Below are 21,517 nucleotides of genomic sequence, written 5' to 3'. Positions count from 1 at the left end.
CCCGGGTGGATCTCCCTCGGCCCCGCCTCTGGCCCGCCCTCCCGGGGGCGGGTCCCGCCGGCCCCTCCGCAGCACGGCCGCGCCCGGCTCCGCCCGGCCCCGCCGCTTCTCCGCCTCTTCTCCCCCTCCTGCGTGTCGCGGACATGGCGGAGCTGGAGGTGGGGCAGCACTGCGGGGTGCCCGACTGCCGCCAGCTGGGTAAGGGAGAGCGCGGCGGGTCCCGGCGGAGGCGGGGATGGTGGGCCGGGGGCGGTGCGGGGGTTGTGAGGGATGCCTCCTCGCTCGGGGAGTCCTCTGTGCCGCTGCAGCCTTGCACGGTCCATTGCCAGCGCCTGTCGCCCCGGTTGTGTGCCTGGGTGGTGAATAGCCCGCTTGCCCCTTCCTCACACTTGCTTGCCTTCACTGATCTCGGAAAGTGTTACTGGAAATGTAACCTCTCAGAAAGAAGCAGCAGAACCGCCTGTAGCGAAAGTTTTCTGTTGGGACCACTCAGAGATGAAGGGATCGTGATGATCGTGACCTGAGCTCCGTGGTGGTCTGTTAACATAAAATCTGAAGGATGGAGAAGTGGAGTAATGGGCTGGACCTGGCATTTGCTGTCATTGGTGATGTGGTGGAGTTCGGCAGACAGTGAAGTGATTTTATCTGTGAGAATTTATGTAGTAGGCAGGGGATGCGTACAGAGGTTTAGGAAATGTGTGCAATATAAGTCACCCAAGGACAGTATGTACGATATGATGTGAAGAAGGGGCCGGATCATCATGACTTTCCAGTGGAGGAGATGCTCTCCTTTCCTAAGAGCCAGCATCTCCTCCAGTTGGTAACCCATAAAATAAAATGTAAATTGTCCAGTGTCAGTAAATAGGGTTCTGAGTGGTCTTGCAATAAATTCAGTTTTTAACATAACTAGTAACTTTGATGGATAGCCAAATGTTCCAGTGTCATAGCTTGATATTGAAAAAAAAAAAGTGAATTTAAAGCCTAATTCCAACTTCTGGAATGTATATAAGTATAATTTACCTGCTCGTATGTTTTTCTGTAATACTAATTAGGGGAGTTAACAAAAGCCACTTCTAGCTAAAGTGTAGATGCAGTTGCTAAGTATTCTTATAAAGATATCTACTCAGTGATGTTGGTAAGCAAAAGTTAATTATGTGAAAATTAAGCTAGAAACTATTAGCAAAACAACAACCATGTTGTCTTAACTAGAAACAAATCTCTTTGTTTCAGATTTTCTTCCCTTTGTATGTGATGGCTGTTCAGGTGTCTTTTGGTAAGTTCATAGAATCGCGGAGTATCTCAAGCTGAAAGAGTCCCACAAGGATCAACATGTCCAACTCCCTACTCCTCAGGACTAAAACTAAAGCCTATGACTAAGTGTCATTCAGACAATCCTTGAACTCCAACAGGCTTGGTGCCAGTTCCTTGGGTAGCCCGTTACAGTGCCCAACCACCCTCTCTGAGAAGAACCTTTTCCTAATGTTCAACCTGAAGTTCCCGTGACATAGCTTCTTTCCATTTCCTCACATTGTATGCTGGTCACCAGGATTTCCTCATCCCAGGTGAAGAATCCTGCACTTGCTCTTGTTTAATTTCATACAGTTGGTGACTGCCCAGCTCTCTAGTCTATCCAGAATCTCTCTGTATGACTTCTCCACACTCAGGGGAGTTCACAGCTTTTCGTGGTTTAGTATGGTTGGCAACCCTAACAGGTATCCAGATCATTTATAAAGATATTAAAGAGCACTGGCAGTAAATTGAGCCCTGGGGAACTCCACTGGCCACCAGCCTGAAGCAATCATATTAACTGTGACTCTCTGAGCACAAACCATCACCATTGCTCACCCATCATACTATGGACTTGTCTACCTGTGTGCTGGACATTTTGTCCAGAAGGACACTCTGAGAGACAGTGTCAAAAGCTTTGCTAAAATGCAAAACGCATCTGCTGGTTTCCCAATGTCAACTAAATGGGTGACCTTGTCATAAGAGGAGGTGGCTGGTTATGTTTTCTTCTAGAAAAATTTTTGAAGTTTCTTGCAAGCTTGAAATCAGGGCCTTCACTTTGATTTACACTTCAGATTAGTAGAGGGCAGCTGAGAGAAACTCAAAGAGATTGGGGGCAGATTTCAATTCTAACATATCAAGAGCCTTCAAGGGATTTCTGCCGTTATGGAAGGTGATTGAAAATTTGTTAAAACAGACAAACTCTGGTTTGCATAGAACTGAACTCTTAAGCATGGTAATGTCTTCACTCTCTTGAAATTGTTTGTTTACCTTGAGGCATAAGTTCTAAAAGCTAAATGTTTTACGTACTGAGAAAGAATATGATCTATCCATTCAAGAATTGAAATAGGATAGAAAAAACCTGGGAGAAGATTCATTATCTAATTGAAGTTTTTCCATGATAAAACTTGTCAGATTACCCTTTAAACACTTAAATGTTTTTACATGCAGGTTTTTTTTCCTGGAATGTTGGTAACAGTGTGATATTTTCCCTCTTTTTCCACAAAGCCTTCAGCACAGGAGCCGGGATGCTCATGGGTGTTCTGAGGTAATCTAATAATATGTGACAGCCTTAAATTAAAATGCCATGTGACTTAGCTGTGTGTTTTTAGACTAGACAAATGCATATGGCATATAAGTATGAATTATTTAACTGAGAATATGACAAGCTTTAAAAAGTGAATCTACACTTTTTCTGTCTCTTAGAAGTAAATAGACTTTGAGTACAATGATGATTCTTTTTCTACCTCTGAGCTAAACATAACCAGGGTAAAAGTAGGAGAGAATAGCTGGACCAGGTTTGCCCATAGAATGGAGAGCTAGCACATATTTTTTAGAAAGCTGGGATGGTTATTTATATCTTAGTATCTGTTTATTTACACAAAATATTTTGTATTTATTCCTAGGTGAATATAAGAAACAATTCTGTGAAACCTGATCAGCACAGATCTTACCCGTGCTCATACAAGGACTGCAATGGAAAAGAGCTTTTGCCGGTGTTATGTCCTTACTGTGAAAAACATTTTTGCCTCAGGTGAGTGAAACAGAGTGTTTAAACATCAATATTCATTCATTAATGTATGGAACAGGCAATACAAGTTTTATGTTGTTGTTTACAGACATCGTCATCAATCGGACCATGAATGTGAGAAGCTGGACACACCAAAACCTCGAATGGCTGCCACCCAGCAGCTTGTTCAGCATATTATAGGCAAGTACAGAGGGATAGATTTTTCTTTTTCTTGTATTTTCTTCAGAATGCTGTTTGAGCTTCTGACCTCCTTTGAGGAGTCAGGTTTGACCAAATAAGAAGAAAGGATGAGGGTTCCTTTGTTAAATAGCCCTAAACTTACATGTCAGCATTTAATACTGTTCATCTAAACTGAGACAAAACAAAAACAACAGTATGAAGAGAATCTCAAAAGAGTATATAGGGCACAGGTTTCTTTCAGAATTATTGTCTTGGTGTCATTCTACAAATATTATAATATAATGAATTTTACCTAGCCATTATTATTTACATGTTTATTCATGTGCAAATAATGCAGTTGTGTCAAATGTGCATGTCAGTCTGTTGGGATCAGACCTACACAATCAAGATGGCCAGAAAACTCTGATTCTACAATGTAATGTTTTGCAGATTTAAAGAAGCTTGAGGATGGGAAAGAGAATAAACAGCACTGCCCAGCTGGACAGTGGGGTTATGTGTAGAAAGGAGGACCTGAAACTGTTGCCATATGAATGCTGTGATGGCCACAGGTGTAGAAACTAAAGAATTTGTATCTATTTGGCTTTTGCAGCCTGTGTTTACCTGGTGATAGTGTTCATCTACCTTTCAATGTAAAGGAATTCTGCTAGAACTGTAAAAATTCTGATACGTGACCTTGGGAGGATATGAATAGACATGAAAAGGGATGGCACTCTTGGAGATACAATGAGACCCAACAGATTAAGTGGGTCTATGTCATACAATATGCACAGGAAACAGTCAGAATGATCACACTAACAGGAATAATATTGTTCTCAGATTCTAAAAAAAGTGACGAAGCAAAAAGCAAAAAACGTAAAGGAGCAAAAAACAGTGAGACAGCAGCAAAAGTGGCATTAATGAAACTGAAAATGCATGCATGTGGGGACAAGTCCTTGCCTCAGGTCAGTGATGTTAGTTTTCAATAATTGAATTCTCAAAGGAAATGGAAAGTTTTCTAAATTGCTTGATCATCTAATTCCCTCAGCTTGGTATTGGATTTAATTTTTCAAGACCACACTCACTTAAATGTATATTTCAGCCTGGTACCCAAAAGCAATCTCACTGGTCTTATGTCTGTTATAAGATGTCTGTGTGGGGTTCAGAGCAGTCGAGTCAAATTCTATTATTTTATAGCAGAAATATATTTGCCTGCCACATAGCTGTCACATAGCACTGCAGGGACAGACGGGGTCTTTTGGGGATCCTTGGCAGAATGATGACAGCATTAAGTTGTATTAAAGCTTATTATTTTAGCAGAATTTGATGATCAGCAGAGCATAGAATTTTATTATTAGACTAGAACAGAATTTTTAGAATCACTGTAGCACAATTTTGAAGTAGTGCAGCACAGAATTTTATAGCACGTCTTAGCTTGTGCTTCCTTATCACATGGACGCTCTGCAGATTGTGTCATATCTTAATACTTGGCTTGCAATATCAACATTTCAGATAATCTAGCCCTGAAACATGTAATTGCTTGGTTTTCCCACCCAGATTGAATTCATATGTTGGGGCATTGTAGTGGACAATGCAGTCTTTTCATTAGAATGTGCCTTAAAAGTTTGATAATTTGGAGGGTTGAGGGATGACTGTGCCAACTAAGATTGGTACCAAGATGTTTCAGGTGCAGGTTCAGCTACTCACCCAGAATCATCATCTGAAGATTGAGGGTGTTGTATATACAATACCATTTGTATGTGTAAAAAACCCATTAGAGAAATGATTTTCATAAACTGAATGACGCAATTATTATCCCATTCATGAAATAGGGAGGAAGGAGGTACAGATGAGGGTCAGTACAATACAGTAGGTGTTGTGATCATCTTTTCACAGCTGAGTGTTCTACAAAGGTAAAGTGATGATTCCTTGGGCACACTCCAGGTCTGTTCAGGCCAAAGAATCTGTCCAAGTTCCATTCATTATCTGAAATGGTAAGAAATTACTCATTCTTGGGAATTATCCAAAGCTTAGTGAAAGTTAAATGGAGCCCCCATTTAGAAACTGTTTTCCATGTGCCCTTTACTTAGGGAAGTATAAAATACTTACAGGTATTTTAAACTTCATAGGGTAGTTAATAAGAATATTGTCACCCTGAGAAAAGAGAATATTGTCACCCTGAGAAAAGAGAAGGGTTGACAGTGGGGGTTTGTTAGACATTTTACTGGTTGGAGAGCAGGAAAATGAGCTTGTTCCACTGGGCATCTGGTGGGTATCTGCTGGTTACTTTAAACATCAAGCAATTTTAAGTAGGGCTTTACCCTATTTTCCTTGTGGAAACTTTGCCCTAAGAGCTCATTTTAGTGGACCAGTCCACTTTGTGACTGCACCATTACTTTGAGGTTTGTAGGACAGGTGGAACACCCAGGCAACTCCATGATCTTCACACCATTCCTGGATTTCTTTTTTTAATGAATGCCGTTGTCAGACTACACAGTAGAGGGCATGGGAGTGTCAGCAAACCACTGATTAAATCCTGCCAGAGTGGTAAGACCATCAGCTTTACCACAAGCAAAAGCTTTCCCTAAGCCTTCCTTATTTTATTTCCAGTAAGGGTATAACGCCACCCCTTGGGTGTTCAAGGGAGAAGTCCAACATAATTAATTTGCCAACTGGACCAGGGGGCTTACTTCCTGCCCACAATCCATTTGGTCCCCAGAAAAGGTGACCTCCTGTCTGGGGCCCTGGCATTGTTTCTTCATCAATAGTTTTAATAGCCCAGTTGGTGTTCCCCTGACTCCAGCAGAGAATATCCATATTGAATGTATTTAGGTTTCCTGGTTGCATTTGCTGGTTTTGGGGGATGGGGGGAGGCAAAAGGGAGTTCCAGTTTTACCTTAACAATTGAATAAGAAACTACTGCTCAGTTTACTCCAATTGCTAGTATTTTCTGATGTTTCAGAGGGATAGCTCCAGGACATGATTCTCTTTTCTTCTGTGTGAAGAACACTCAAATTTAGAGGAAAATGCACAGGTTGAAATTCAGAGTCAGTTTTATGAACATGGTTGAGGTCGTTCCATATGTTCCTAGGGAACACATAAATAAATCCTTTAAAAAGACTTCTGTCTTGTTTGATAGTGTCTGGCTTTGACTCAGCAAGGATGATCATAAATGATGAATACATAGTAGTCATGCTTGCTATGTTTTACCCCAATCCCATTCAGAATCTCTCCCTCATAGATTACTCTTGACATTCCTTAAAAAAATCTTTCAGTCTAGTAGAAATGTTGTTTAGTACATAAAATGAGGATACAGTACAGGATAAAGGATTAGCTTTAGGTCATGATCTAAATGTTGGTTTGTGAAGCAGGCATTTCTAATACAGTGAACTGCTCTGTTTTAACTGCTTTCGCCTTCCAATTTGAGACACTATACTGCTGCCAAAAACAAATACTGCTTATTCAAACTCACCTTTTCCTCACGAGGGCAGATACTTTTTCATGTCTGTCTGTATATAACTGTGCTCTGGGACTGGTGGGAAAAGATGTTCTCTCCACCTTCAAGAACTTACTGTCCATCATATATGTGCCTGCAGCTGGAGAGGACTGGATTTGATGATCTTGGTCATTTATGTTTTGCAGTAAAATTGTCCTGATGGAATAAAACAAATTTCAGTTGGTAATTTTGGGGGTTTTTACTGAAAATCTTAAAAAAAAAGTTTTAAGTTTTACTTAAAAAAAACTTACTAGATGTATGTGACTGGAATGATGTGTTTCTTCTGTGGATAAATTTTTGTGTTTATTTTTCATGTCTTTCTAGACAGAAAGAATTTACTTTCAAGTATTTTTACCAAAAGCGAACAAAGAGAAAAGCAAACCCATGTTTTTTTGCAGTAAGTGGAGTATTGGCAAAGTAGTAGATTTTGCAGCTTCCTTAGCAAGCCTTAAAAATGACAACAACAAATCAACATCCCAGGTAAGTCAGCAATAACAAGCATTTTCTAGGTTGTTGTATTTAGCTTTTAGATTTCTTTACCCTTTTGTCCCTCTCCCACCCCACTTCTTTCATCTTGGATAGGGAAATCTTGATGTTAATTTCTGTGCTATTTTTCTTACAGAAGCTGAGGTTATGCCATACTGCCTCTGGAGAAGCTTTGCCATTTGAACACACACTGGAAACATGGCTATCTGATAAAGACTATCCACTGTACAATGGAGGGAATATAATTCTGGAGTATCTTGATAACGATGTTCTGTTTATAGAAGATCCAGAGTCCTACTTTATTACTCAATAAATTTTCACAAACAAAAAAATCCAATATTTTTTAGAAGCATGGTATTCAAGCAAGTCCAGTTTTCTTTTGAAATCACTGGTATGCCAGAATCTATCTTCCATTGTAAAGACACAATTCCCATCAATTTCTTATTTGCTTGACTGACAGAAGACCTATGTCCTGAAAGGAAAATTATAGTAGCTAATATTACAGATACTCACATTCTAGAATAAATTCTTGCTCTATTGAGCTGTATAATATCAAGAATGTTTTCTTAAATTTGGTATTTATTTTTGTGTAAGTGGTGGGGACAGTATGTCTCAATAAAATAATGAAAATGTAAACTTGCAGTATGACAGTTTTCTGAAGGAAAGAAACATATTGCACTATTGCAGCATCTTTTCTACATGTACAAGAACAGGTTTCATTGCATTTGGAAACCAGCACTGTCCATACACCAGGTCCACACTTTCTTCTTGTAATAGTTTAATGACATTTAGAAGGAAAGCTTTATGAAGCAAAAGTAAATTCACTCAGGTGTCTTCCTGTTTGTAAATCTCATTGTGTGATTAGTGGGGGATAAAAGATCTCAGTAAGCCTGTCACTTATTTTGCTTTACAGTACTCTTTACTGTAGTTTTAACATGACTTAGGTATGGATAAATTACTTTACTGGATGTGGTGTGGATGCCACAAAAAAGAAGGTGTTTCCTGGTTTCCATGAAGGAAAGGGCTTTCAGTGGCTGGATATTTTGGAAATCTTTGTCTCTGGGCAGCAGAAAGGATAGGAGCATTTTTCTGCATTCCCCTGCCTGTCTCTCCAGTTGTTATCTTGCTTTCCAGTACAAAAGGAACAGTTCCCTTTTCTCTTGTTGTTTATTTTCCTCCCTTTCCTCTGCAACTGTCTATTCATCTTTCTTTTTTTCTTAGGCTGCTGTCAGACAGAATATGCTGTAAGAGGCCAACCAGCATTGTGGAACCAGTGCGTTGGGAAGAGCCCTAAACAGAACTTGTTCCCCACACTGTTGCTACAAAAGCAAGTGAAAAATGCTGTTGTGCAACAGGGTCTTTTTCTTTTTTTTTTTTTAGCAGAAAATCCCCATTCTCTACTTACACCTTTCCTCATGCCCCTGATTTTTCTGCCCTAGTAGTTCAGGCAAAATAATTGAAATAACGCTTTTTTGTGAATAGAGAGAAGATAGACTTGGCATGCAGGAAGTTAATCTTTGGGGAGACCTCAAAGGTTTGACCAGGGTGGTTGCTTTCATCAATCGCCAGTAATGGGTAAGGGCTATCAGCCTGTAACTGACAGTACAAACATGGCAAGTTACAGTTGATAGTACTCAAAAAAGTTTTCACTATTACCTTATTCCAGGAATGTGTCTAAGATGGTACACAGAAGCTCATTCCACGTAGTTTTCAGAAACTGAGAAGCAAAACCAAATTAAGCTAGTCTGACAGATAAATAGTAGAGGAGAGGTGAAAACTCCACCCTAATCAATGATGCTAGGAACAAAAGCAGAAACTTTCTCTGACCTTTAGTATCTTGCCTAGGCTAGAATTGCTCTCATTTCACCTGTTTAGATTCAAACATATCTTTACTTAGCATTTTTTGTTGTTTTTTTCTAAAACTTATTATCCTAGCACATTTTCATAGGGAAATGCATTTGAACAACTGCATTTGAAAAACAACCCAAAACACTTTGGAGGAGTCATTTGGCATTTGAAACCACTGATAATTTTACAGGCCTGTGTTTATAAGGTGCTGAACTGTTTCACTTCGAAGTTAATAAATAAAACTTTAACTTCTAGGAGATGTAAAGAAAATGTATGTGAAGTTATGCAAGTGAGAAGAGGAATTTATCAAATACTTCCTGATTTGATAATAAACAATGTTTTCTCCCAAACTACAAAAATAGGTGAATATCAAGCATTTTGGTTGTTCTAGCTGTAATTTTAGAGAATGCACAAGGTCAAGGCTTCACATTTTATGAGATGCTGTGGTAGCGGCTCCCGGCCTTGTTCCAGTTCAAACATTGCTACAAAGTTGCCTGGCATGTTTGTAAGATACGCAAAAGTTTGGAAAGGGCTGTATTAACACCAAAAGTGCAATTCTGCTTGGATACGTGACCTGTTAGATCGGCTGGGCAATGCTTTAGTAAACCAGAATACATCACACTAAGAAAGCAGGCAGTAATCTCTCATACTTTTATTTTCAGCATTTTCTGTTTCAGTGTCTGTTTTAGAAAAGTATGCACGCTGGGGTGTGATCAGTCTGGTTTGCAGACTTCTTATCAATAAGTCATGTCTGTTCATTCAGTTTATCAGGTGACACATAAAAATACACCTTGCAGCTTAGCTTTCCTCCTAGTAGCCTCATATGTAAAATACAAAATTTCATTTCAGCCAGAATAGAAATTGTGGTTTGGATTAGGAAAATTCTTATACTTGTTAGGAGAGAACTTCAGGCATTCCTGTTTTACTTCTGCTGATTTTAAGGTGAATGCAGAATTTGTAATCTCCTGTAAAACCCTTGCTGTAATGTTAAGTATACAATCAATGATGTCAAAAAAGCCATTTCTCATAACACTCATGCAGTCCTATATAAGTTGTACTGGGGCGTGTTCAGGTGCTTGCCTCAACAAAACTGAATCTGAGCCAAAGTGCCTCTTTGAACGGGCTGTATGCTTTTTGTACAACCTTGCAAAGAACGACTTGCAAAATAATCAGTAAAACCACAACTTACCGTCTCTGTAGTTCTTTAATGACTGTAAATACTTTAAAAAGCAGGCTTATTCCTGTTTATGAGAAGGGAAGGAGGAAATGTGGAATTGCACAGTGACTTGTCCCACACAGCAGGGTCGGTGAGAGTGGAAACTGTATCTTCTGGTGTGGGAAGGACAAAACTAACCCCCTTCGGCCCAGCTGTGCCTTGGGTTGGCATTAGGGCAATGGGATAGACTGCTTCTTTTGGTGTTGTAGACGTTTTATGATTATTTTAAGCATAAAGCAAATTGCAACCCTTGCCCTGTTTACCCAGATCACCATTTTACATTGAACAGTAAGTTACATCAGTTGCAATTTGTGAGGACAAGACAAGCCCTCAGTGTTTTGCCTTTGCTTGATGACAGACAATAGGCTCAAAAGACCACAGGAAAAAATGAAACTGGTATCTGTCAGGCTTGGAAGGTTTTTCTTCTCTGTATGATTTTAATTAATACTTAAAATGCATCAGCTGAACCGCGAATTGCTTTCAAAACTCGTTGAACACCGTGAACTCACCCTCCGTGAGGTTTCTGAGGCACTGACACAGGTTTTCCAAAGACGATGTGGATGCCCCACCCCTGGAAGTGAACAAGGCCCGGTTAGATGGGGCTCTGAGCAACCTGATCTAGTGGAAGGTGTCCCTGGCCACGGCAGAGGGGTTGCTTTTATGATCCTTAAAGTTCCTTCCAACCCCAACCACCCTTTCAATTCTATGATAAAGTTCAATCGCGTGCTCCATGGGAGAGCATTTACGGTATCTCCGCCCTGCCACGTCCAACTATTAACAAGAAGTCGACATCAAAGTCTAATTTCAACACTTCCCCGGTAAACTTGGACAGCGCCGGCGCCGAGGCGGCTGCCCGCGGGCCGGGGCTCCCTCACACGCAGGCGCGGCCGCCGCCGAGCGGGGCGGTGGAGGAGGCGGGCCTGTGGCCTCGCGCGCTGCGCCTGCGCCGGGGCGGCGGCGGCGGCGGCGGCGGTGACGACGGTGACGGTGAGTGCGGCGCGCGCGGCCGCCGCCATTTCGGGCGCCGTGAGGGGGCTGCGCGTCCCGCCCGCGCTCCGGACGCGTCCTGCGGCACCGCGCAGCCCCGCGGCGGGGCGTGCGCTCAGCACTCATTTGAACAGTACTTAAAAATAAACCAGGTGAAGCAAGAAACTTCGAGTTTGTAAAAAAAAAAAAAGAAAACAAAGAAGACGTAACAATTTTTTGCATTAATCTCTCCTTTTGCTAGGTTCTTTATCTCGGGAAAGATGGCAGATCCCTGGCAAGAATGTATGGATTATGCAGTTGGTTTAGCAAGGAAAGCTGGGGAGGTATGTATAAGCTCTTTATAAATAATAACGTTATTTATTGAGGTTAATATGTACATAGCTTTTTGAAGGAGGTTGATGTTGGAATCTCTTCCTAAGAGTGTTTTGTCAAAACCTAAATGGGCAGAATAGTTTGTGATGGTCAAGTGCAAGATTAGATTGTCTTTTATGTTTGCAATTTGGTTAGCTTAAGAAAACAACTTTGTGCTTTTCCTTGGCCTGGAGTTAAAGTCCTTAAAGACTAAGGAGTAACTTTGGTTCCTTGAGTTTGATTTAAAAAATAAAACTCAGAATTGTGGTAGACAAAGAGCATCACCCTTAAACAACTCCTGTCTACCTTATTATTTTACCGCCTGAAAGTCGGTGACATTCTTTCTTGTGAACGCTTCAATCAGCTTTGTACAGTGGCTTGTTGATGGCACACAATACCATATTGTGTTCTCTCCGTCCTTGGAAGTGTCCAAAGCCAGGTTGGATGGAGCTCTAAGTCTGGTCCATGAAAGGTGTCCCTGCCCATGGCAGGAAGGTTGGAACTAGGTGGTTTTTAAGGCTCCCTCCAACCCAAACCACTCTGTGATTGTTTCTCTTCATTAACTGCTTTGCTTCTGTAAATAAAAACCATCCCTTACAGCGATGACATTTTGCCATTTGAGATCTAAGACGGCTTAGAACAAGAAAAAGTTCGTACATCTTGGCAAAGCCTCAGCAGGAGTGGTTACCAAACATTCAGTTCTACTTAGTAGTTCTACTTGGTACATTTGAAGGCTGTGGCAGCCAGACAAGATGACACATGTACTAATTCTGTCCCCTGGAGCTGCAAAATCTGTGCAACATTGTCTCTGCAACGAGCTCATTAACGTCTTCCCTCAGAAAAACTTTCTGAGTTATAGTAAAATAATTCTGTGGGCTATGAGGCATGGATTCCTGCTTAAGCTGATACTGATAGTTTTAAGATCATAAATGCTGGGTCTGGCTAACAATAGCTGATTTGAGCTCAGTGTCAGGTGTTTTCTTCAACTTTGGTATTTAAATTTGTAAATTTAAAACTTGTCCTAACAAAATGGACCCCAGTTTCATCTACCTGGAGATCTTCCTATAGTACTTAGATTTAAAGCCATGTAAAACTTTGTAGTGAATAGGGACTAGAGATGCAAGTCTCAGCTCCTGCAGTTAAATCCATGTCACTGCTTGTGTTTGTGTTTTGTATATGCAGTACAGAAAATGGCTGTAAAAATGTTGCTCAGATTTTTTTGGAAAACTAGTATTTTCCGTATTGTTAACAGTGAAAGATTTTTTTTGTTTTTGTTTTAACAGATAATCCGTGGAGCACTCAAGGAAGAAATATCTGTTATGACTAAAAGTTCACCTGTAGATCTAGTGACAGAAACTGATCAAAAAGTAGAAAACTTCATTATTTCTTTGATAAAAGAAAAGTATCCTTCTCACAGGTATGGCTGTTTACCAGTATGCTTTTGACAGAAAAAAAAATGGAAAATTTATGATTTTGCTTGGTAAAATTTTAGTACAACTGGCATGCTGGAAAATTGCAGCATTCTCCTTTACCTTCAATAAATTAAGTATTTTAGAGTACTAGCAGGTTGAAGTTTTGCACAGGGCTGTAGCAACAAAACAAGGTGTCCCCAGGTTACTGACATGAGACAAAACTTAGACTGAACTTCACTTGCTGTTGAGCCAACTGAAAGAAACTTCTTGGTTATTGCTTTGGAAAATCAGAGGTGTCCCCAGGAGACCTGGAACCCAGATTTCTTGTCTGCTTTTGAAACTAGTGTGCCTTTGCTGTCTGTGTGGGATGGGTCCTGTGGAACCGAGTGCCTTTGGCAAATCTCATACAGTTTGACAACATAAAACATCCTTAAAAGAAGACAGGATCTTCTTGTTCTGCATAACACAAAGGCTGTCATACAAAATACTGCTTTCTTAATTGCTCTTCACTTTTTTTCCTCTTCCCCTGCCTCTCTCTATATCCCTATCCTCCACTCCCTGAAAAATGTATTCGTGAAGGGTGATCTATATGTATTTTGCTTACATGGGTCTGTCTTTAGCATTTTGACACAATGGCTCAAGTTTAATACAGTTTCCTTAAAGTCAGTTTGCTGTTTTTTTCTTGCATTTTCTTGGAGATTTTGTTACTGTAGCTGTATATGTGGAATATAAGAAATCTGTGTAGAACTGGAGCAACGGAGGTGGTGCAAAAGTTCAGTAACCAAATTAGTGTAATCATACAGACTTGTGGAATGACCTTGAAATAACAGTTTCTGTGACACTGATAAGCATTTTTGAATATTTTAGCTTCTTTTTATTTTAGGTAACCAGTGTTACATTAGACATAATGGTGCTGAACTTCTTTTCCTAGTGAATTACTCATCAGCTATATTCAGTCTCATCTTTCTGAAGGTCTGCTGCTTTTTGGAAACATGCTGTTTCTTTCTGATTAGTCATCTTCACTTCTGTAGTTAATCATAAAACTCTAATCAGTATTAAAGGGACCTCGTTTGTTACCTCTCAGTAGTTCTCATTTTTTATGTTTGTGGAGGAAAGCATGTGTTTGCTGCAAACTTTTCATAGGTTGAGTAATGTGTGATAAATTGTGACAACCTGCAAAAGGCCTTGAAGAGAATTCCACCCACTTAGACTCATTCTAATAATTTTGCGGTCCAAAACAAATGCTTTCATGAGCAGCAAAAATTGTGAATTTTGGAGTGCTATAGCACTGTGCCTTCTGTGTCTCTGGGGTTTAATACTGTGGCTGAGCATGCAGTCACCCATCTTCTTCAGAAACTGGTTTGAATTTCCATTCCATTACTATATTACTGTTTTTTCATGCTTGTAAAACTAAAATTTTGAGATTAACAACTTTATCATATTTGGGTTTAAATCAGTCTTCAAATTTAACAGTTGCTGCAGTGTTCTAACCAGATACATAAGACCACAAAGGCTTTTTTCACTGAAAACACAAGCTAAAAAATAATGTTGTGTAGCACAAATAAGCTGAAAGGTGTAAATAGCTATAGGTATTTTGAACAAAATTTGATGATGCTGTTACTGGAAAAAAATTACGAAAATGTCAATGTTCTGAATGCTAAATTCTGGTATTATTTCTATATTGAAACATAAAATTATTTTTGCCACATATTGTGCTTATCCTTGACATCATAAATACTGATGCAAGCGTGGTCAGATATGGTTGGTGCTTTCCGGATAAATAATGTTTTTCTCAGTTATTTATGTATGATCGCTGGTGGTACTCCAAGCTTCATCTCACTTTTAAGAATTTCAGTGTCAAGGACAGTGTTGTAATTAATACATTTTTAACAATTTCTTTCTGTCTTTTAAATGTGTTTCTACTGTAGCTTTATTGGAGAGGAATCTGTTGCAGCTGGAGAGGGCAGCATTCTGACAGACAACCCCACGTGGATTATAGACCCAATTGATGGAACTACCAACTTTGTACACAGGTCCACCTTTCATTTTTTTGTTAGCAACCTCAACTGATAATCCTTTTTCTTTCTCCAGTTCCCTGAAAGTAAGGTTGTTTTTAATTTTTAAATTGCTTTGAAAGAGATACTATGAACTTGTTAATGGTTACAAATTGCTACTTACTGAGAGCCACTGGGCAGTTTTTGTAAGCATTTTAATACTCCTGTGAGTATTTTAATAGTCTTGGTCTGTTAACCTACATCAGTTGTTCCATAAGAGGCCTGTATTATATGGCAGGGGTCAGCAGCCTTTGGCATGGATTCCAAAGATAGGTGGGCAGATTGCAACAGGAGCAGGACTCAGAGTAAGAAGTTGCAGCATCTTCAGAGAGGGAATAACAGCTTCAGGTGCTGATTTCTAAGAAATTTCAAATCCATTGAGATCTAGGAGCCCCAGCTAAAGAAGAAAGCAAGATATTGCCAGTAATTATCAATGGTATTTTGCACCAAGATGAGGAGGGGACTTTCAGTGTAATGCTGACAGCCTGTTCCTTATGTCTTTTAAATGTGATAGATTTTGGCCCCAGTGAGCTTTTCTGAGTCTGCTTGATTTCAGTTTTGAAATGACTGCTGCTGTGTGCACAATGGCTTTTAAACAGCTTCTGAATCCTGCTAAATAACATGTTCAGAAACTTACAAGAAAAGAACCCATTCTACTGAATCTGCAGGCTTAAAAGTTGGTATTTTTTGCCGAAAGAACAAAAGCAAATGTCTGGGAATTGAAAAAAAATTAACTGGTTGATTGTTTCAAACTTAGACTGAGATGCAATCTACCATGTCTTACATAGTCCCACTGTCTTCACTCTTCCTCCATTCTTCAGTATCTGTCTTGGTCATGGCTTTGGTGGAAAACGGGGAGGTGGGGGCAGAGGTAACTTGGTTCTTCTTATGAGACCAGCTTGTTCCTTCTGAGAAAGGTTAGTAGCATAGAGGCTTGTTTGCATTCTTTGGCTGTAAAAAACAGTCCCTAAGCTAGGAACAGCTGTAACAGGAATAACAGCCCCTTGTGCATAGAAAAGTTTGTGTTTCAAATGGTAATAAGTGTTATTGGCTCTATTTTCAGCTAAACTGTGCAAATTCCAGAAATCTATGTTGTATATAGTCCAAGTTTGTTTTTGAAATATACATTACATTTAACTGAACACTGTCTTTATTAAGAGTAAGCATGGTAATGAAAGAAATTTAGTATCTCACTATAAATTAGTGAAATGTTTTGTTTTGTAGGTTTCCATTTGTGGCAGTTTCAATTGGCTTTGTTGTAAACAAAAAGGTATACTTTTTATTACTTAATATCTAATCAAACCCAAATTAATTGCTTGTTTCTAGTTACAACTAAGTTCTATAATTTCCTATTTCACAGTAAATAGGAACACAGGGAAAAAAACCTCAAGGTATTTTTTCTTGCAGATAGAGTTTGGAATTGTGTATAGTTGTGTAGAAGACAAGATGTATACTGCCAGAAAAGGAAAAGGTGCATTTTGCAATGGTCAGAAACTTCAAGTATCAGGCCAAGAAGGTAAGCTGAGCTGAGTAGCTTCTTTCTGGTAATTACCACATTGCAAATCAGACAGCAGAAATTTCATACCTGGATGTGTTGGTATTTCTTAGCTCATAGTTTCGTTTTGCAAGACTTTCTTTGGCCATGGGCCAAAAGAAACACCTTTTATGTTCTCTTTGATGCATATGATGTCATCTGTGCAAAATCAGGACTTGGCAATTGAAGATTTTATTCCCCGTGTGTGTATTGTTGTTTTGTTAGTTTGTTTGTTTGTTTTTAATTCCCTATATGTCTGCAGTCTGAGATTGTTCTTTAGAGTGTAACAAATCTGCCAAACAATTCAACTTCTCCCAGGTGTGACCTGTAGGTTTAAGTCAGTAGCACTCCTCTATGCTTACAACCCTACATCAAGTAAAATCTGTGCTTCAAATGGGGTCTTTAAGTATCTCAAGACTTTTATTTTTTCTAGCAATAGAATTTTATTTAGTACTGTCATTGATTAATGTATATGCACAGTTGGAGCAGATAGTGCTTCTTTCATTGTATTTTATTTTTTCCTGCCATTTTCCAAGTAATAAGATAATAAGATTTTTATATGTTTGATATATGTAATATTTTATTAAGATACCTCACTTTTATTCAGTCTTGTAAGAAAGCAATGAGGTAAACTCTGCTAGTCACTGTGGCTATTTAAGTTGTGCTGTTGGAAGAGTGAGGTTTTGTTTCTTTTCCAGACATTACAAAATCCCTTTTAGTAACAGAATTGGGGTCAAATCGTGATCCAGAGGCTATAAAAATAATTCTTTCTAATATGGAAAGACTTCTCAGTATTCCTATTCATGGGTAAGACACTTTATATTTTCTATATGTATTTATATGTACTGACAATGGTTAATATTGTAAATACAATAATTTATAGAAAGCTTTGGTTGCATTATATTTGACACCTTAAATGTGAAATATGGTTTAAATGTTTCTGTCTAGTAGCTTCCACAGAGAAACTGTGTTTAGCTTTTTCAAGCTGAGATGTATAGAAGAGAACCCTAACAATCAGTATTGAGAAGCAAAGCATGTTTGGGCTTGTAGGACTGCAAAGTGTTATACTTACTAGTTAAAAAAATTATGTGCAATTTTGTGCGCTTTTTTTCCCTAGAAACACACAAGGAATAAAACTGGATGAACAGAAGCTATATTGCATTTCTTAGTTTCCTTTCCTTGTAGTAATGAAAATTGTTCTTGTTTTTTTTAATATATATATATGTCTCAGAAGACAAAAGTAGATCTCCTTTTCCTCTTTCAAAACCATACAACTTTGTCTGAGTAGTTTAAATTGTCCATAAACTGCTCTTATTTTGGTTGCATTCCCTGCTTCCTCTACTCTAGATAAACCAAAGTATAATTTCCACAAAATATTTTGTATAAAGTTGGTTTCAGCAGACAGTTTTTTGTTTCTCAACCATATTCACGTTTCTGTTCTAACAAGTATTATGCTGAGATTCTCAGGATTCTTGTTTTGACATCTTCCGATGCTGCTAAAGAATATATATGTTAGGATGAAAGTAGGAAACACATTTTAGGAGTGTCGTGAGTTCATCTTGGGCATTTTATTTGTAAACAATAATTTGAGACTGGAGTTGATTTAAGTTGCATCTTGCAGTAGTTTAGCTGCTATCAGTTACAATTTAATGTACAGTTTACTGTTAGTTGAAATAACTGCAGCATTTACACAAGTCACACTTACTGGCTAAGTGCATTGACATTTCCAAAAGAAACTGGAATCTGTGACACAAGGATTTGGTGAAGTTAACCAGACCAAATTTATGCTGTGTAATTTATTTTTTGTGATTACTGTTAGAGGGTTTGGCAAGTCAGAGATGTTTACTGAGCATCACCAGAGAAACTGACAAAAACAGTTTTTCAGCACTGGAAAGTATACACTCTGCTTGAATTCTTGTATTCAAAGAGAAAAATAGACTATCTGTTAGTGTTTCATGGGAAATTATCTTCCACAATATGTTGTAGTTTAAGAAATTATTTAAGATGTATTTAAACCAAAATTGATTAACAGAATTTGTAAATGTAATTTCTGAAAATTTGCTGTATTTTGAAAACTCTTCAAGCTACTTAAGCAACACTTCCTGCCCATTTTTTTATGTTTCTCTGCAGCATTTCGTCATCCTTTCTCCAGTTCATCAGGACATTTCTGTGTTCTCTGTGCAGTGTACACAGACACTGTAACTTCTTTGCAAACTCTTCTCAGTTAAAACAACATTTGTATCTCCTTTAGCATTAGAGCTGTTGGTACAGCAGCTGTGAACATGTGCCTTGTGGCAACAGGTGGAGCTGATGCCTATTATGAAATGGGGATTCACTGCTGGGATATGGCAGGAGCTGGAATCATTATTACTGAAGCTGGTGGAGTCCTGCTGGATGTAACAGGTAAATACACGGGCCTGCATAATACTCTTTACCCTTTTAAATGACTAACGGAGCAAAATGTAGCTGAAATGAGAAGCCAAGAAGTTCTTTTCAGTCCTCTTTCCAGCAACCACTACTGAACAGTTCCCAACCCATCAATAGATGAAGAACAGGTTAATTTCATGTTCTTAAGCAACAAGGCAACCTTTACTGCCTTGGCTGGACTCCTGGAAAAGTGAAAAAAGACAGTAAATGTACACCGAAGAGAATTTAAATGCAGCTCATACGAGATACCTGTTGTGTTAAATGCATTTTTGTCCAGCAAAACTTGGTTCTAAATTGTAATGTATAATTTACACTCAGTTTTTTCAGTGCTTATTTTCATACCAGCTTTTAATTTTCTCCATATATAAAACTGGCTGCTTTGTTTGCTTTGCTTTCTAGGTGGACCGTTTGATTTGATGTCTCGAAGAATAATTGCAGCAAGCAGTCAAGCTATCGGAGAGAGAATAGCGAAAGCACTTCAAGTAATTCCTCTGAGAAGAGATGATGCAACCAACTGAACACCAAAGCTGGACCTTAAATGTTTTTTTCTAATGTTGTCTCATATTCCCACATGGTGGTTGTTCTACACCTTGAATAGATGGTAGTCTTTCAGTACTGGTGTGGCTGCTAAGTAGAGCTTTGAGATTGAACAATATTGTAAGTAAGCTGTAACTGTTGAGTATTTTATTTAACATCACAATTAGATAAAAATCTAGAAAAAGAAGCAAATATATGCAACTAGTATTTTCAAGTTTTATACTACACTGGAACACATAGCAAGAGACTCTTCGATGTATAGATCAATAAAGATCTCTAGTTCTGTTAGTGACAAAACCAAAAACTGCTGTCCTAACACCACATCATCACAGCTGATCCTGAACCCAAAAAGATGAAGGCATTACTGTTTATCCTGTCTTTCTCTGTCTGGTTTCCAGTGGTATCCATTTCCATACCTCATTGCAGTTTTTGTAAAGGTAGTTCACACATTTCCAAACTTGTTAGTTGCTCACAGTTTTGGCTACAGTTTAAAGCTTTTAGTACTTAGGTATCATTGGTTTTGTAGCCATCCTACCTTTCTGATGGTAGATAGACACAGTCTCTTCTTTAGCCTCATATGTGGCCAGTACACTTGCAAACCCATTACAATTTCAAAAGTAATAGTTATTGTGCCAGAAAATACGTGCATCTTCCAGAATTAAGGTCTGAGCACGCCTAGCACCAAATGTACTTACTTGAAATTAAGATGCAGTATGATTTTCATTTTGTTAATTTTGGTTGAGTTTCTTCATGGATGAGTGTGTTTTGAAGTCTAAGGAATCATTAAATCCAAGAGAGTTTTCAGTACTTCTGCTGGCAAAAAAATAAGTCCATAGTCCGTATTTTTTACATAATTTTCTGTAAGTTACAAAAGCAGTGACCAACCAGGAGCAGGTTTCCATTGTGTTTTACAGAATGTACACAGAAGAAGATACATATGTAAACCTAAAGGGTTTATAAATTAAGAAATATTAGTGATTTAATTCTAGGTGTCAGTTTTTGTAAACTTTGAAAATTATACTGGTTCTCTGCATTTTTGTATTTAAGATTGTTAAAAGCATCAGTGCACTGTTCAAATAATTAATGCACTTTAAAAAAAAGATGTCACTCAGATCAGTTTTTAGACTGATTTTTTTTTTGTGTTGAAAAGAAAGTTGTCTCATTGGTTGTTTAGTCAAGACACAGCAATGGAAAGTATGACTTTTTGTACTGCTGTCCCACTATTTTTATTTTGAAAAACGGTATACTGAAGTTTCAACAGATTGCATATTATAAATGTCAGGGGTTTTTATCAGTTGATTTCTGCAGATTTTTCAGAAATACTTAATTTTAAGATGTATCTAATGCCAGATGATTAATGTTAATGAGGTCAGCCTGCTATTTTAAAGGTCCTCCCAAAAAGCCAGACTTACAGTTATTTTACTTTTTAAATTCGTGTTGACAAGGATGGAAAACTTGAGCATTTCAGTGTAACTTTGTTGCTGTAAACAATGTGTGTGGGATCATGGTTATTTTTGAATGTCTTCTGTACCATTTCTGTGGCTAGTGTATAACAAAATCTGCATAACTTTATTTGTGAAATGGAGATATGTCTAAAAAGTACTTAAGATGAGAGAACATGTTAGAAATAAATAACTTTAGCAGCAGTGTGGCTTCAGCTGTGCTTCCTTTCTTAGCATTCATCAGGCTGCAGTGCTGTGACCCATCAGGCTGGATCTATGGGCCTCAAACTCTCTGAGTTGAACACTTTTTCTTTGTCGCCCCTGATGTCCATAGATGAAAAACTGTTGTGCCTTTGTACGTGGGATTATGTATGCACCTGCAGTTGGGTTTTGGAGCAAATATTTCCCCTTGTTCCAATGAGATCATGGTTCATTAATCATTTCCAACCTCAGACTCAAACATTATGGGTTATCTTGCCTGTCATTTGTGTTGGAGGTCTGTCAGCTGGTTGAAGCATGTAGCTTTCTCATTGT

The 21,517-nt window shown here is 38.6% G+C and overlaps 2 protein-coding genes and 3 long non-coding RNA genes across 6 annotated transcripts; 2 read left to right on the top strand and 3 right to left on the bottom strand.

Moving 5' to 3' along the window:
* The first annotated feature begins 90 nt into the window (after positions 1-90).
* ZFAND1 (zinc finger AN1-type containing 1) lies at positions 91-7,811 on the top strand. The gene is made up of 8 exons (XM_042035735.1): positions 91-198; positions 1,231-1,273; positions 2,515-2,554; positions 2,913-3,040; positions 3,126-3,217; positions 4,034-4,158; positions 7,014-7,169; positions 7,312-7,811. The coding sequence occupies exons 1-8, from the start codon at positions 144-146 to the stop codon at positions 7,486-7,488; spliced, it is 816 nt and encodes a 271-aa protein (XP_041891669.1). The 5' UTR covers positions 91-143; the 3' UTR covers positions 7,489-7,811.
* On the bottom strand, positions 982-18,146 carry LOC121668210. The gene is made up of 3 exons (XR_006017305.1): positions 18,060-18,146; positions 2,206-2,208; positions 982-991 (listed from the first exon to the last, which is right to left on the bottom strand). It is a non-coding gene; the product is annotated as an uncharacterized LOC121668210 (long non-coding RNA).
* On the bottom strand, positions 4,252-5,764 carry LOC121668211. The gene is made up of 2 exons (XR_006017306.1): positions 5,303-5,764; positions 4,252-5,179 (listed from the first exon to the last, which is right to left on the bottom strand). It is a non-coding gene; the product is annotated as an uncharacterized LOC121668211 (long non-coding RNA).
* LOC121668209 lies at positions 5,849-11,124 on the bottom strand. Its single transcript, XR_006017304.1, has 3 exons — positions 10,749-11,124; positions 6,666-6,845; positions 5,849-6,280 (listed from the first exon to the last, which is right to left on the bottom strand). It is a non-coding gene; the product is annotated as an uncharacterized LOC121668209 (long non-coding RNA).
* IMPA1 (inositol monophosphatase 1) lies at positions 11,240-21,187 on the top strand. 2 transcript variants are annotated; one of them, XR_006017302.1, is made up of 9 exons: positions 11,240-11,378; positions 11,468-11,549; positions 12,861-12,994; positions 14,918-15,022; positions 16,268-16,313; positions 16,451-16,559; positions 17,276-17,384; positions 18,708-18,980; positions 19,404-19,473. XR_006017302.1 is itself a non-coding variant. In XM_042035734.1 (9 exons), the coding sequence occupies exons 2-9, from the start codon at positions 11,487-11,489 to the stop codon at positions 19,520-19,522; spliced, it is 837 nt and encodes a 278-aa protein (XP_041891668.1). In that variant the 5' UTR covers positions 11,244-11,378; positions 11,468-11,486; the 3' UTR covers positions 19,523-21,187. The 2 variants fall into 2 exon arrangements, 1 of the variants encoding a protein (XP_041891668.1); XM_042035734.1 differs by having other exon boundaries at positions 11,244-11,378; positions 18,829-18,980; positions 19,404-21,187.
* The last annotated feature ends 330 nt before the right edge of the window (positions 21,188-21,517 follow it).

This window comes from Corvus kubaryi, unplaced genomic scaffold (genome assembly GCF_017639235.1).
Source record: "Corvus kubaryi isolate FWS band 111438036 unplaced genomic scaffold, C.kubaryi_AGA036_p1.0 37385, whole genome shotgun sequence".
NCBI classification, from domain to species: Eukaryota; Metazoa; Chordata; class Aves; order Passeriformes; family Corvidae; genus Corvus; species Corvus kubaryi.
The sequence above is the reverse complement of the archived record's forward strand: the minus strand, read 5'-3'. Positions and strand labels throughout refer to the sequence as shown.

Bases quoted from the DNA above. Each gene is read 5' to 3' on its own strand.
- IMPA1 (XM_042035734.1), top strand. From the start codon at position 11,487: ATGGCAGATCCCTGGCAAGAATGTATGGATTATGCAGTTGGTTTAGCA. The intron at 11,550-12,860 runs GTATGTATAAGC...TTGTTTTAACAG, and splicing joins TAGCAAGGAAAGCTGGGGAG to ATAATCCGTGGAGCACTCAA. The intron at 15,023-16,267 runs GTCCACCTTTCA...TTTGTTTTGTAG, and splicing joins ACTACCAACTTTGTACACAG to GTTTCCATTTGTGGCAGTTT.
- ZFAND1 (XM_042035735.1), top strand. From the start codon at position 144: ATGGCGGAGCTGGAGGTGGGGCAGCACTGCGGGGTGCCCGACTGCCGC. The intron at 1,274-2,514 runs GTAAGTTCATAG...TTTTCCACAAAG, and splicing joins GGCTGTTCAGGTGTCTTTTG to CCTTCAGCACAGGAGCCGGG. The intron at 3,041-3,125 runs GTGAGTGAAACA...TGTTGTTTACAG, and splicing joins GAAAAACATTTTTGCCTCAG to ACATCGTCATCAATCGGACC.